The sequence below is a fragment of the Phascolarctos cinereus genome, unplaced genomic scaffold, assembly GCF_003287225.1.
Source record: "Phascolarctos cinereus isolate Bilbo 61053 unplaced genomic scaffold, phaCin_HiC Scaffold_5;HRSCAF=322, whole genome shotgun sequence".
Taxonomy (NCBI): domain Eukaryota; kingdom Metazoa; phylum Chordata; class Mammalia; order Diprotodontia; family Phascolarctidae; genus Phascolarctos; species Phascolarctos cinereus.
In genome coordinates, this window is record NW_027555958.1 from 264,029,433 (window position 1) to 264,044,548 (window position 15,116).

Consider the following 15,116-nt stretch of genomic DNA (forward strand, 5'->3'; position numbering starts at 1 on the left):
TGTAAAACAAATTTTTTGCCTTCTCAATGGGTAGGAAAAGGGGCAAGGGGAGGAAGAGAATCTGGAATTGAAAATAAGATAAAAATGAATTTTCAATAATATTAGAATAGCAATCTCAACAAAATGTTGGAGAAGGTAAAGCTTGAAGCTCAGCTCTGTCATGTAGTCCTCACCTTGCTTCACAAAATAAGTATTAAGCAGAGACCCATTTGGTCCCAGAAATGACCTATCGTTTTAAGGCCAATGATATGAAATAACTGCCACATATGTAGCATCTTTCTTCTAAATTAACACCCCCATGTGCTTTGCAAATTAGCTCCTCACTCACTTCTGAAATCTGTATTTGAAACTGTCCTAAAAAAAAAAACCCAAACACTCCTGTGCCACCACTCTCCATTTTTTTTCAGAACTACTGGCCATTAGAAACTGTCATCTCAGGCCTGCGGAAAAAACCTCACACAGTTTTATATGCAATTTTATATATGGGTAAGGAGGTGTAAGGAAAGTGATGTAAGATGAAATACCAAAGTCTTCTAGCAGCCAGTACTTGGCAGTAGCTGAGTACTGACTTATTTATGCAGGGAAAGACAGAAGCCATAGTCTCCCCAAATAGCTAAGAAACAACCTCAGGGAAGTGGGTGGCAGAGATGCCATACACCATTGTTTCAGGTACAAATGTCTTAGTTTGCTGAACTAACTGGGCTGGATCTTGGGGCCTCGGTTTCTACATTACTCCACCACACCCAGGCTCTGTCTATTCCAGAAACTGGGTTTCTTTTAAGGTTGAGCCTAAAAGAAAGATCTCGGTCGCTATAGTTAAACCAGTGTAAATTTGCTGGGGGAAGGGTGGAAGGAGTGGTGGTGGTGGTGGTGGAGAGGCCTGTGTGCTCAATTCTGCCTCCAGAAGGAGACACCCCTAGTTGTACTCAGAAGGGAGGGCATAAAAGGCACAGACACTTTCTTTGGGGGAGAATTGAGAAGTGAGGGGAAGGAGGGAAATAAAGCGGTTACAACCTGCCTAAGTCCCCTAACCCCAAGAGGGAAAAGAGACAACCCAAAAGGCCAAAGACTAGACTGAAGAAGATGCCTGGGCTCTGGATGCAAGCTTGGTAGCAACAAAAGGGCAATCTGAGGAGAGAGCAAGAGAAGAGGGTCCAGACAAAAGATGGGAAGAGACGGCGAGTTCGGGCCAACCGGAAGAAAGAAGGGAGCGAGGGCCGCACCCAGAGGAGCCGGGTGTACCCGGTGTCTGCACGCATACCTGCCTCGCTTCTTCCTCCTCCGGCTGCGGCTCCTCCTCCTCCTCCTCCTCCTCCTTCCCTGCCCTCACCCAAGGCTCCTCTAGCTCGTACGATGCGGATCCGCGCGTCTGCACCTCTTCGGCGCCCGCGGAGGGCCGGGCCTGCTTTGGGAGAGCAGGAAGCTCGGAGCTCCGGGGCGCACGGGCTTGGCTCCGCCAGAGCCACAGCGAGGCGAGCAGCAGCGCCAACGCGGTCCCCCAGAACGGCAGCGCGGCCAGCAGCTCCGCCAGCGCCTCCATCCCCCGCCCGGGATGCAGGGCAGGGGTCCCGGGCTTGGGGGCCTGGATCCCGTCCCACCTCGAGGCGGAGCCCGGGGGCCGGCGTCGGGGGGGGGGCGGGGACTGCGGCCCCTGGTGCACTCGGGGCCAGAATTCCGGCCGCAGCGCGGCGGGCCTCTCCTCCCCCGGCGAGCTGTGCCAGCGCTCACTGTCTCGTTTCAGCCTCCGCTCTCCTTGAGCCCCAACCCCGTCCCCTTCAACCTGTTCAGGCCTGCACACCCCAGAGAGTCGGGTAAACCGCGGGGTTGGGGACCCGGAAGCCGAAAGCTCGGCTTTGAGCTGTCCAGTATGCTTCACAAGGCGATGTTCCTCCCATTGTTTTGACTTGATAGGTGTCTGAGGAGGGTTTTATGGTTAGGGTACCCACCAGCAAACTGACATAGACCCTAAATGTTCTCAACTTCACTGGCCGCGCTGTAGGCCCACGGCCACTCAAGTTGATACCCCAAGAATCAGGTTCAGTATTCTGAACTATAGGATCATACACAGTTCAACAACTGGAAAGGACCACGAAGACACCGCCCCCCCCCTCGCCGCCATTTTACAAAATAGGGAAACTGAGGCCCGAGGAGGTTGAGTGATTTAGGCTCCTAGATATTGCTGTGGATAGTGTGATTTACTTGAACTCCGGAAGTCCCAAGTTCAAATCCTGCCACACTGATTGGCTCTGTGAACCTGAGCAAGTCATTTAACCTTTTCCTCACCTATAAAAACGAGAATACCACCCACAATGCAAGCCTTAAAGTGCTATATAAACGCTATTATTAGTATTATTATTGTTCAAAGTCACACATGTAGCATTAGAGGGGAATTGAACCCCTAACTACAGAGTTAGTACTTTTTACTATACTATGCTGAAAATTTTATTTATTCTGAGAATTCTTTTTGGCAAAGAAGATGCTAGCCAAAGCTCAATAAGAACCTAGTTAGGGAAGCTAAAATCAGACAGTTTTTAAGCAGTCAAGGAAGGGCAGAAATCATTTGTAAACAAAATTGTCATTGCGATATCAACTGAGATACTGATAAAGCAGTTCTTGTACTCTATAGGATTACAGTATCTGTGTGTATAGCTATCATTTGATTTTTGGCAGCACTACAGCAATGTATTGGTTTGTGTTCCACCATGTTGGCTTCAACAACAGGCTTCAGGGTAATACCAGTTCTCACAAAAATCAGCAGTGGTTTTTGGAATTTGGCCCTACTTATCTGCAATTTCTTAGTCAATACACATCATTTCATTCCTTGACTGGCTCGTTTTCACAATTCCTGAACGGGGAAGTATAACAGAAGGTATTTCCTCAATGGCCTATGACATTAAATTGACCAGTCTTGGGTCTTGCACAGAAGTAAATTAACATTCACATCTACCTGTTTTAGTGAACATCCTCCCCTGAATTAGACTTTATAAATACATTATGAAAGTAATGTCATCCTGTGTAGAACAATAAGATTTCCATTTTTACATCAAACTGCATCTGATGCTATCTGGCAAATTAGAGTCTGAGTTAAATTGGACAAGATTTCAGGATGTGATGGTGGGGGGAATATAAGGTAGAAATGGAGTTGAAAAACATAGGCTCAAGGCATGGAACGAATCTCATTGTTACTTACAATCTAGTTGTTGACTGATCAATGCAGCTAACATTCTCGAGGACCTAAACCAAGTAGATTTATATCCAAAACTTCCTCTCCTGGTACAGTTTCCATGCAAAACGGTGAATCTCATTGTTACTTACAATCTAGTTGTTGACTGATCAATGCAGCTAACATTCTCGAGGACCTAAACCAAGTAGATTCATATCCAAAACTTCCTCTCCTGGTACAGTTCCGTGCAAAACGGAGATGTGCACCTCCTCTTATTGGGAGCTAATACATAATGCTTTAGGACAACAGTACTAGATTATAGGTTATCCTAATCCAAAACAGCAATTTTAGGTCTATTATCTTGTGGTGTAGTACACATGTTATACAAGTCTTCAGACTTTAATTTTATATTTGGAGGACAAATAAACAGTAATTGCATTGTATAAACCTAAATGAATAATGAAGGGAAGCAAAGAAAAAACCCAACCCTAAATTAATATTTTATTTAAAATAAGGAACAAATTTAACCCAGGTAAGACAAGAAAGTTCTGATTGATGTGGGAGGATGAACAGAGGGCAATTACATTTCCTCTTTAGTATCCTGTCACCATGGAGAACTTATGCGACTGCTAATTCTTATTAGAGATCCGAGGGTTGTAGCAAGGGCAGGTGGGTGGTGGTGAAAAGAAATTTCTTCTGACAGATGAACTTTGGTCATGGCATGAGCAAACACTGTCTCAGGGCACTACCATAATAAGCACAAAGACCCTAGGGCACACACTGACTGCTACTTGCTACTGACAGTTGATAAATGCCATGAAATGAGAAACCAGGTTCTTGCAGTGTTACTTTCTATACAATACATATTAAGCGTGATGTTAAAACAAAACTTGAAGAAATTGTTTTTCAATACTATATACAAATTTAAATGACACAACATTAACTTTAGCTTTAATATGCCTAACATGGACTAACATGCTCCATTTAACATGTATAATCAATATCAAATTGCTTGCCTTCTCAAGGAAGGGGGAGGGACAGGAGAGAATTTGAAACTCAAAATTTTAAAGTTACTTAAAAAATTTACATGTATTTGGAAGATATTTAACAAAATAAATGATTTCTTTAAAAATAAATTTTAAAACTGTCCTAATCAATCACAAGGTTTTTGCTCATTAGCTAGTAGGCAATAGTATGAAACTATCACTTTTTGTCTGATCTTTAGGCTAAATGCTTATAACATTGTTCTCATTGTCCAATTTATAAGCTCAATTCCATGTTAGCTTTTTTTGTAATATAAAAAGTGATCATACTTTCAGTAGGGCTCATTTCTCTTTTTCCAGTAGTGTGAACAGATCTGCACACATCTATCCATTCTGACTGGTATCCCTTGACAGTGGTCTATATGCTAGCTTTTACACTTTTGCCTTTAGCAAAAAACACCACCACAACCTGAGTATCTCCAGGTGTAGACTAAAATCTGAGTAACACCTTGTTTATAGCTGATCTACATTCAGTGTCAGATAAATATATAACCCTCTTACTACTGATTGGCACATGAGGCAAGTGTTGGACTGAAGATGAAATAGGTTGCAACCTCTTGCCAAAGGGGTGATAGACTTAAAAATGAAGAATGAGATGTTCATTTTTATTTTTGGACACAACAAATGTGGGGATTTGTTTTGAGGGTTTTTTCAATTTAAAAAAAATTGTTCAATAGTGGGAGAAAGGGAAAGTGGTAATAAAAATATTTTAAAAATTCAACAACTTTGCCTGGAGTTAGGAAACCTGGCCTTTGGGAACCCAAAACATGAAGGAATCTTGATGTCTTTGTACTGTTCTTTAACTGCCTGGGAGCTCATTGCAGCATCCTCTATCCTGTCCTTCCTAGCAGGACTTTCCCCTTCCCTTTCTTCTCCTCTCCCTCCCCACCCCCCCCAACATTTACAAAGTCTGTGTTCCAGTTTCTCAATTTCCCTTGTCTCTGTTTCCCAAGATATCAGCTAAATGGCTTATGCTATTTATTTAGTAGGAAAAACAGAATGAAAGAAATTTCAAGTTAAGATAACAAACTAGTAGAAGGTGGTTACCCCTGTTGGTGGAAAAGTATTTTATTTACTGATAATCAGTTTTTATTTTTAAATAAATGTAGATGAGGATTTAGTTGGTAGGGAATTAAGTAGAAGGTATTTAAAAAGGCAGGTACAACTACTAGACATTTGGAAACAAGGTAGTGTTTATGGTATTTAAGAGCGTTATTAGATATCAAGTACAAAGTCAGTTTAAATGCCCAATGATTTACTTCGTCCACAAACATTCACAGTTAAAGGTTATCCACTCATCCCTAGGTATTGCAGTATATCCATGTAACTATAAGGGACTACAGCAGCATACCATGGCTTGGGGCTGAGGTGCCAAGCAGCCTGCAGGGTGACATATCGATTCCCTCAATTCCCAACATGAAACAGTATCCATTGGAATCCACCCCTGCTCTAGCAACTGCTCAGCAAACAGCAACTTTAACAGAAGAACCAAGCTTACACAGGAAGAGATGATCACCCTCAGAATAAAGCCAGAGTGGTCCAATAGTAAAAGTAATTAAGACAGCTACAAATCTAGTATTTTACAGTAAATGACCTGAATTTCTTATATGAATACCAACTTTTTTGGACACCCCTAGTTCCCAAGTGCTGAGAAGCATTCAAACTATTCAAAACTTACAGAAAGTTTGTTTCATGAAACCAGATAATGCTAATACACACATAGAAAAACTCCATTGACACTGGAAACATTTTTGTGAACAGACAGTATTTCAAAACAAAAAATTCTTACATGAAAATGAAGAGTGGCTATTATTGGGCCAAATGGCTCCCTTTATTGCCCCATACTGTTCTTCCTTCCTCATTTCTTACACTGCTTGAACACATCACACACAGGGGACAGGTTAAGGCAAGTAGATGAATCAGCAGAGGGGAAAGATGGAATCTGCTGGCCAGTCCCAAAGTAATATGTTGGTGTTAGATTGCAACTGTACGAAAATGGACTCCCAAAATACTTGAAGAATCAAATGGAAAAAACAATCAGGATTTAGCCCACATACCTATGGATTTTTTTGGCAGAAAGGATAAAGTGTTAAGGTTGGAGCAAAATGTTGCTGGCCTGACACCTATCTGCACTTTAGTAAGTTAGCAAAAATCCTATCTTGAACAGAAATTTATTCATTCAATAATCATAAAGTCAACTCAACTGAAAATTAATGTCTCTAGTTACCTTCCATGACAGTTAAGGAAGTTTCCTTAACGTTGATTAAATGTAAAGTTGTAAATAAGAAGACAATAGCAACCCTACTTGTCTTTAAACAAATTATTTTTACCTTCCTTAAGTAATGGAAAAGAAAGCATTGAACCTTCTTACCCAATACCACATTAGCCTTGAGAACTCATGAAGCTTTTAGGCTTCTTAATCCTTTCTTAGATTTTCTCACCCTTTAAGCAGCATTTGATGGAAGACAGAAGCTTGGACCAGAAATGAGCTGTCCAGATTCAAAGAAGATTAAGGAGTAGGTAGAAGCAGAGGAGGTGAAAACCGGATTGGGTGGCTACTAACATGGCAGCCACCTCTAGACGAATCTCATGGGAATGCTCAGGGATGAGCACAGCCTCCAAAAGTTTCCCTAATCCTGCCAAGGAAAGTACAACTGCCTAAATCAGTATGTTGACAACACAAGTTTGAGAAAAGCTAAGAGAGATGGCTACTTACATAATAGTTGATGCCCTGTATCATAGGTACTTAAAGCTTAGATTTCTTAAGGCCTGGACTGGGAGACAGGAGTAACACATTACAAACCAATAAATATAATAAAGTGCTCACAATTAATTACAACTTTAGCATGGCTCAAAGCATAACAAAGACAGGAAAGAAGAGGTACAAGATTACAAAAGGGACAACTATACAGTTAATTTTTGATTATGACAATATTTATAAGTGACAGGGCCAACTTAAGAGAATTCTCATTAAAATATTCACCTAATTTTTAAAATGCCAACTTTCTCATGGAATTTCAGTCTCACAAATGGAAAGTAAGATAAATGTGCGGTCTCTAGAGCTTTCATAATTTAGGGGAAAAAAAAAACAAGATGGCACATATTTCACTGCCAAAAAGCATTTCAGTGACAAAAGCTACAGACATTTAGAAACTTAAACATTTTGACTCTAACATGCTTCTTAACCACTCCAAAACTCCTAATTACTTTTGACATAAACATATTCCGAGTTGAACAGGAGGAAAAGGACTTTAGTTCTTCCATGATGTGCAAAAAGAGAAAGAATAATTCTTTTATTCCAAATTGTGACTACATAATGAATGGTCTAAGGGCTGTGAACTGTTTTTCTCATGTGAAGCAGTTGATATTGCTGCTGGCAGACAAGGCTGAAGCGTAAGGTGTAGGGGGAAGGGGAGGGTCAAGACAGCAGTAAAGCAGTCCAAGCAAGAAACTTCCTCTCCCCAATCCCACATTTGCCTAGCTGCTTTCCATAAGCAACGAGGACCTGTAAATTCCAGCAGCAAACGGAAGGAAACAAATCTCAAGTCAACATTCCTCCAGTACCATAATAAAAGGGCACCAGGGGAAGGTTCTAATAGACTAAAGGCAAGAAACATTTGAAAGTTATAAAAACGGATTCCATTTTTATTAAATAATGCAAACGTTTTTCTTGGCACCATTCAGACAGCGGTTCTTAGCTTCTTTTGTAGAATAAACCATGTTAATTTGAATTGGTGGAGGAAAAGGCCATTTAAATCAACTGGCAAGTAAACAGATTCACATTTGAGGGCAGTCCTCAGTTGTCTGGCATTCTTTGTCCCTCACCTCATCTGCAGGATCCAATGGGACTCCCTACCCTCTCCCTGTCAGCTCAGTGTGAGCATGTCCTTTAAAATCAACAGCAATCCCACTCGGTCACCTGGAGGAGCTTCGTTCTTTGCTCACGCAGTCATCCTGAGAAGTGGTGTCACCATTGCCCATCATACTGCAGGTCCTCCTCTTTTTCCTCCTGTGCACTGTCCCATCCGCTTCAGAGCCAGATTCACACTTAAATATGAGGTGAAAAAACAAATTTAATATGGTACACATTCAATTTCTTCAATAAGCTCCTCTATCCTCAGGAGACAAACAATTCAAGCACTTTTTACCTAGTAGAGTCATTTTGGAGCTTTTCAATAACAAAACTCTTTGGATGTTTCTGGTTGCCAGAAGGCTTACAATTATCCTCCATCTAAATTGTCCTTTATTATATATGGATAAATACACTTCAATATTTTAAAGCATACAAATTTCAGCAGAGACACTTCTTCTATTTATTAACATTTTAATTCATTATTCAAAAGTAGGATATTTATTGCTCCACCTCCCCTCTACCTCATTCCCACATCCAACAAAAGAACAAAAACTTAGGAGGAAACCTTCCAGTGATAAGCCTCCTTAAACTTAGCTAAGCTAGTCTTCTAGTGAAAGATATAGTTTAGTGCTAGCATTATACTACACATTTTTCAAGTTTGGCAGGGCCTATGGAAAACCCTTCCTCCTACCCCACCCCCCACGCTCTTCTACATTTATACAACCAACTGCAATGGGGAAACTCCATAATTTTAGTCCCATAACAAGAGAAGCAAAAACAAGCATGAAATCTAGGTTTTTAATTTATCCTAAAAAGAAAAAAAATACTAAGTACATTACTCAGTGATACAAAATGACAGACATCTCTACATAAGACATAAGTACCTAGTCCATTTTATTTATATAAAATGTGCCATTGTCTCTGCCCTATTGTAGTTATCATCTTGAGGAAAGCTTTTGTTCTAAAAACCTACTGGAACAGGCAATGACTTCTGGAGTAATTAGACAAAGATCCAATTCTATAAACTTCCCCAAAATATCCTTGCTAAAAGAAGGAAAGAGATATCCTCCTGACCAAGTCTATCTATCTAGACCAAGAAACAGATTTCCTGGTATGTCTTACCTCAGAATCAGAGTCAGATGAGCTAGAGCTGGAAGAGCTGGAGGAATCACTGGAACTGTCAGAAGCAATGCCCGTGGACTCTTGGAGATCAACGGAATCAGCGAGGACTGCCAACTCAGGGTGTTCTTGCTTCAAAATCCTAAGAGATGAGAGACCATGTTTGTGCGGTTTTAACAAAGAGCAATGATGACAAACAAGGATGCAGGGTTAGAGTTGAGACTTAGACGCCTTGAACCGAGGAATACCAATATAGGCTCTACTTCAGAGGGAATTTTTTGATAGTGGTGAAATCACAGACCAAAGCAGAAATTGGGGCACAAAAATTGATGCTTTTATGAAATTGCTCGTTTAACCAGCTACACACACCACTACATTGCACTGTAGGGAAAAGAGCCTAATGGACTATACTGGTGAGGAAGTTTTTTGGCATTAGGAGAAGAAAACAAGAAGCACAGGGAAATTAGGTTTCCTGGTAATTTCACCTTTCCACAGCACAGCATTTAAAGGCCCGACACTGATTTGGTTAAATTTAATTTTGATTGGGGAAAATTAGCCATATAAGAAAAAGGAGTTATATGTGGCAGATTGGTATCCTTCCTTTTTTTGAGGGGGTTATCATTTAGAAAATTATGATTAAGTACTAAACAGGGGCAGAAAGCTCAGAAATTGGATTAAATAGAGCCTTCTATCTTCAGAAAAGTTGGTCTGACATCCACATAGTGGATGGCAAAAATCCCATTCTCTTTGAAGGGCTTCTGGATAGCCCTTCTCACACCTTGCAGTGGCCTATATGAACAGAGTCAATGGGTCTCAGCCCTCTGAGGTACCCAAGAATCCAAGGAAGAACAAAAGCCACCACCCTTGCTGGCCATCTCAGCAGGGAAGCTGAGGGCTGAGTGAGCCAGAATCCCCCTCTTACCCCGAGTGCTGGTCCCTCCAGGTCAGGGTTGGGACACAGTGGCACGGGGGTGGCTTGCACTGCCGCTGCCCGTGCTGTATCTGTTCTGTGGATAAATAGAGGAGCTAAGTCTCCAGGGCAGTCACCCCACAAGAATTGAAGGCAATAGTTCAAATGGGAATAATGCTTCTTGGTAATTAAAAAAACAAAACAAAACAAAACAAAAATAAGCTCATTTTCCCAGTTCTAATTTAAAAATAAAATGAAAAAAAAAAAAAAACAAAAAACAAAAAACAAAAAAAATACAATCCTGATCCTAAGCATGCACAAAAAATTCTAGCCAGACATCCTTAGAAGTAACTGATTTTGGACCCAATCTCTTCAACCCCAAATACTTTTCTTGAAGTCCCAACTGTTCCCAGGCCTGTTTAATATGGATGTATTTTGCTTCAGCAACGAGGAAAGAAATCTGGGCTTTTTCCGTTTAGGTTTCTGGAGAGATGTGTTCATGGAAAAAAGAAAAATCTGACACTTCTCACCTGTACCATTTCCTTGATAACTTTGGCCTTCCTCTCACTGTCTTGTGCCACACAACAGGGAAATTAGTGCTGCTGGCAAAGTTCTGGGTGATGGCAATGGTGGTGTCAAGGTTGAGAACAACATGCCACCAACCACCTGAAATTCAAAAAATATTGTCCATCCATTAAACAGAGATGTCACATTAGCTAGAGCATCAAGCTACTTTTGTGTCAGAAACTCTTGAATTCTGATTTGCTGCACAGCTACAGAGCTTTACTCATTTTGTTACGTAAAAACTTTTGTTTTTGGAGAAAAATTTATTTCTTACTGAAAAGGGATTCATTCCCTAGATAATCAACAATTTTGAATGGTTAAGTTAACTAGGTCCTTGTGCCACATTTAAGGCATTTTAGCAATGCTCCTTAGGTTTCAAGGGTTGTAATTTCCAACAAATGACTTGAAAAAGTTTTTAAAATATCCTTGTTGTCACCTTCCCTGCCCCCCCCCATAAAACTGTACACAAATCTCAGTTTTCAATCAGTACAACTTAGTATTTCTCTGCATTGCATCTCCTCACTCTGCATTTTTGCAGAGGCTGCCCCAATGCCTAGAAAAAGCACTCCGTCCTCACCTTTCTGCTTTTTTAGAATCCCAAGCTTCCCCTAAAGCTAGACTATGTGTCACCTTCTATCATAAGAGGTCCTTCCTGACCTTGTCAGTGCTCACTCTCTCCTCAAATTATCAAGTATATATTCATATGCTACATCTTCTCCCACAGAATGTAAGCTTCTTTGTGTCTTTGCACACTTCGGGTCTAGCTCAGTTCCATCTGTCCCCAGTTTATAGAGTAAGCACTTAATAAATGCTTGTAATACAAATAAATTAGTTCAGCTGTAAGTCTCTGTGCAGTACCTTAAGTATTATCAGAGAGTCCCTACATAAGTATATTAGTATTTCTTACAAATAAAAAGTCATAGCAGGTTTCAAAAATGGTTGTATGTTTGATAATGAATAAAAAACATTTATTAAGTACTTACTACCTACAAAATACTGAGGCTACAAATAGAAAAGTTGTCTTTCCTATTCTCAATCAAGATCACATTCTATTCTAAGTAATACACCTCTCTAAATTTAGCTAAACTGGTATTTGATTCACAGAGACATAGTTAAGTGCCCCATATTTTCAAAAATGGGTACTAAGTCAACTCATCATTTATCATGGGTACGTAGTGACATTTGGTTAGGTTTTGCTTTAATCTGCTTAATTTTATATGTGCTAAATCTCCTGTGATTTTATTTTATTTTTTACCAGTCTATTCATACCTGGTACAAAGACAGTCTCTCCTGGTTTCTGTAAGATCTCTAAGGGTTTGAATTCTTGTGGCCAAGTTGGAAGTTGTGTCCGGGGATAAATGGTATTGAACCAGGTAATAGCCTCATCTTGTTGGTTTCCACCTTCATCACGAGTCACCTTTATAAGTTCCCTGGGAGTACTGGTAGGAAATAGGCACCAGCGTTTGTGTCCTTGTACTAAGGCATTCCATGCACTGGTACCCAATGGATCAATGTGAATTCCTGTTCCAGAACGTGGCGGCCCCATCACAAACCACCTATAGTAAGAAAAAAGAAAAAAAAACTCATCTAAATATGAGTAGTGTGTAAAAATTGCAATCATTCAACACACACACAGACAACATTCATTTTAAGATCAGGAAGCTTTTCAAAACCTATGGTAGTTCAAAGCAGTATTTAATGTAGTCTGTTACTCAAATTTTGTCAAATATCCAGAATGTGTAGAAAAGTGTTAAAAGAATATCTCTTTTCCCTTGCTCCTACAGAAATCACAATTCAAATATTTAAGTGCCAATTGGGAGCAAGTCACTAAGGAAGAGTTAAAATACAGTCTCTGTTTTGAAGGAGCTTACAATCCAGGGGGAGAACAAAGACAAACTTAAAACAGTATCTCCCAAAATAACTCAAGGAGTTATGCTTAGAAGAAAGAATGGCTGTTTAGAACAAAGCGTGTTACTTGACCAAAGTCTATAAAACGATGAATACTCAGATAATTTAAATGAAATCACTCCCAACCATGATATCAAGGTACATAAAATGAGAGAGAAAATAAAGGAAGAGCTTTCAGACACTGATGCTAAAGGGGAGACACTCCCAATTCTTCCTTATGATCGGGACTAGACCTAAGATTTCACTGGTATACAGAACTCCCACCGAGGAAACTTGTAACAAATAATGTTCGAACTTTCTCTGCAACTTACTGTCTTAGAGTTGCCCAGAGCACTGAGAGGCTAAATGAATAGCCCAGGCTCACAAAGCAAGCATGTTATCAGAAGCAGAATACTCCTAGGCTTCTCCCCTAGACAAGGTCTTAATTTAGCCTATGCTTCCGTTTAGGGATAGTTCTGGAACCAGGCCACTGACAAAATCCCTACTTGTCTTCTGGAATAACACCCCTTAGTCTTGCAAATAAGGTTTTAAAATTAGGTTTCCCTTTTCCTACTGATAATCTTACACCCTGAGAAGGGTGTTTATCCAGAGATTTTTGAGGCTTTTATGATACGTTGTCTGTCTCTAGCTGTTGAAAGTAACATGACTAACCAAGGAGAGGGTTTCTTTCCAAGAAAACCTTCCCCCTAAATAAGTAAATCTCTTTAGTCATATGTGTCAAAGACAATAAATTATATACTAGACCAAATTCAAAGTTTTTGGTTCAAATCCTGGCTCTGCAACTTACTGCCCCAGTGAAGGCAAGTAACTTAAGCCTTCTGGGTGCCAGTTTCCTCACTGGTAAAAAGGAAGATGGACTAGATAACTTCAATATGAAGCCCCCTTCACTTCTAAATTTACAATCCTGTCTCAACCACGCCCTTTCTAGTCCCCTTTACCCCATCACCAAAAACAAACAAAACAAACCACTCCTGACCGGGTTGGGGGGGGTGTACCGAAAGCACTTAATAAATGTTTGATAAATTTAAAGCTATCACTTAAGACAATCAACTCTAAACAATCAATCCAATTATTCACTTGGAATTTTATTATCTTTCTTTCAACCTGGTTGCTAGTATACTTAATTTACCTGTCTGGGTGAAGGCAAGATAAATAGAAGACTGATTGAAGCCTGGTCAATACTGATGCTTGTCAATTGTTCTGGTAATGGGTTGAAAATGGCCAAATTAAGCTCCTGGCAAGTATGAAAAACTGTGACTGTGATAAAATTTTAGTCACCCAATAAAATCTACGGGTATATTGAAAACTGGGTAGTATACCTGTAAGGTGGCCTGCGCTTTTCTCCTGCATACTGGAACAGGTCATCTGTGAAAAATTTGGGAACCTTATAGTCCTCCAAAAGTTTTCTCCTTTTAGGGTGCTCCCCATAGCTGCTATCAAAGATGTAAAGGGGGCTATCATCTCGGGTGCTCTCCATGTATTCAATGTAGTACTTCATCTTCATCTTCACGGAATAGCCATCATTATCCTCCCCGCACTTAAATTTCTGGTTCCTGTATTTGCGTTTCAGGCGCTCCAGAGTCCATTTTTCCTGGGCTGACCAGCCCTCCTGGGCTTTCAGCAGGACCACGGGCTTGTAAGGCCTTTCATAGCGCTCCACAAATTCTTCTACAGATAGCTGCAAAGCATCCACTCTTTCCACGTTATCCTGAAAACATTGTAACAGACGCTGCGGTTAATCGGGAGGAAAAAAAAAGTTGACAAAATGCGGATCTCCCCCAGGGGCCGATTATCCGTGACTTAGGTAGGTGGTCACATTCCTTTCTTTCTCAGCGCCTGGGAGGAAGCCTACCTGGGGGGGGGCCCTACCATCCCCGCCCCCCAGCCCCACCCCGACAGGGGCTGCCCCTCGCACCCGGGCTCCTTCCCACGTGGGGCGCTGCAGCCCCTGGTCAGCGAGATCTGACCCCTCCCCTCCCAGCCAAACTGTCCGGCGGGAAGGTGACGTCCGCCCCGGCCTGCTAGTCCTCCTCAAGGCCGCCCCGGGGGCACGGGCCCAGGCGGATCCGGCTCCGCGCTCCTCCGCCGCGGGCCCGGGGTGAGTCCAGGCCGACTCCCCGCCCGGTCAGGCAGACTCCGCCCCACGCACAGAGCGGGGGCCTCGGGCTGCGGCGGGCCTCCCACCCTCACCCCGCGGGGGACCCCGGCTGCACTCACCGCCACCGCGGCGGGGTTCAGCGAGAAGCTCTCGAAGTAATTGTGCCGGGTCCAGTCTAAGGAGTCTTTCAGCTCGGGCCGCGCGCTGCGCTTCGCCTCCCGAATCCGCTTCTTGCTCTTGTGGTTCATCCTGCAGGAGGCCCCGACCGGCCCTCGCCTCTCTCCGCTATGCCTTCGCCTCACTCAACAAGCTCCAAGAAGCTCCGCGACCCACCCCCTACCCCGGATACGGAGAAAAGGAGCACAGACGAGCAGTGCCCTACTAGGTGCCCTCTTCTACCGGCTCCTTTAAATGTACCTTCCAGAAAATTCAGTGCACTTGCACCTCCCCTATCCGGA

General features: G+C 41.8%; 2 protein-coding genes across 6 annotated transcripts in view; both read right to left on the bottom strand.

Annotated features, from left to right (window-relative positions):
- The window catches only part of MXRA7 (matrix remodeling associated 7), a 34,922-nt gene extending 33,278 nt beyond the window's left edge, over positions 1–1,644 (bottom strand). For 2 of the 4 annotated variants that reach the window (XM_020965966.2, XM_020965967.2), the window contains exon 1: positions 1,262–1,644. In XM_020965966.2, coding sequence (XP_020821625.1) covers positions 1,262–1,540 — 279 coding nt within the window. In that variant the 5' untranslated portion in view covers positions 1,541–1,644. The remainder of the gene's footprint in view (positions 1–1,261) is intronic. The other 2 variants (XM_020965968.2, XM_020965969.2) reach the window with 2 other exon arrangements.
- A 3,737-nt stretch (positions 1,645–5,381) lies between these two features.
- On the bottom strand, positions 5,382–15,082 carry JMJD6 (jumonji domain containing 6, arginine demethylase and lysine hydroxylase). 2 transcript variants are annotated; one of them, XM_020965957.2, is made up of 6 exons: positions 14,778–15,080; positions 13,880–14,268; positions 11,922–12,208; positions 10,619–10,754; positions 9,182–9,320; positions 5,382–8,253 (listed from the first exon to the last, which is right to left on the bottom strand). In XM_020965957.2, exons 1-6 carry the CDS (start codon positions 14,904–14,906, stop codon positions 8,122–8,124), a joined length of 1,212 nt encoding a protein of 403 aa, XP_020821616.1. In that variant the 5' UTR covers positions 14,907–15,080; the 3' UTR covers positions 5,382–8,121. The 2 variants fall into 2 exon arrangements, with proteins under 2 accessions (XP_020821616.1, XP_020821617.1); XM_020965958.2 differs by lacking the exon at positions 5,382–8,253 and adding an exon at positions 10,101–10,185 and having other exon boundaries at positions 9,200–9,320; positions 14,778–15,082.
- Positions 15,083–15,116: the final 34 nt, after the last annotated feature.

Coding starts and splice junctions, on each gene's coding strand:
- JMJD6 (XM_020965957.2), bottom strand. CDS start 14,906: ATGAACCACAAGAGCAAGAAGCGGATTCGGGAGGCGAAGCGCAGCGCG. Junction 12,209..13,879: donor AAGCGCAGGCCACCTTACAG/GTATACTACCCA, acceptor TTCTTACTATAG/GTGGTTTGTGATGGGGCCGC. Junction 10,755..11,921: donor AGAGACTGTCTTTGTACCAG/GTATGAATAGAC, acceptor TTTGAATTTCAG/GTGGTTGGTGGCATGTTGTT.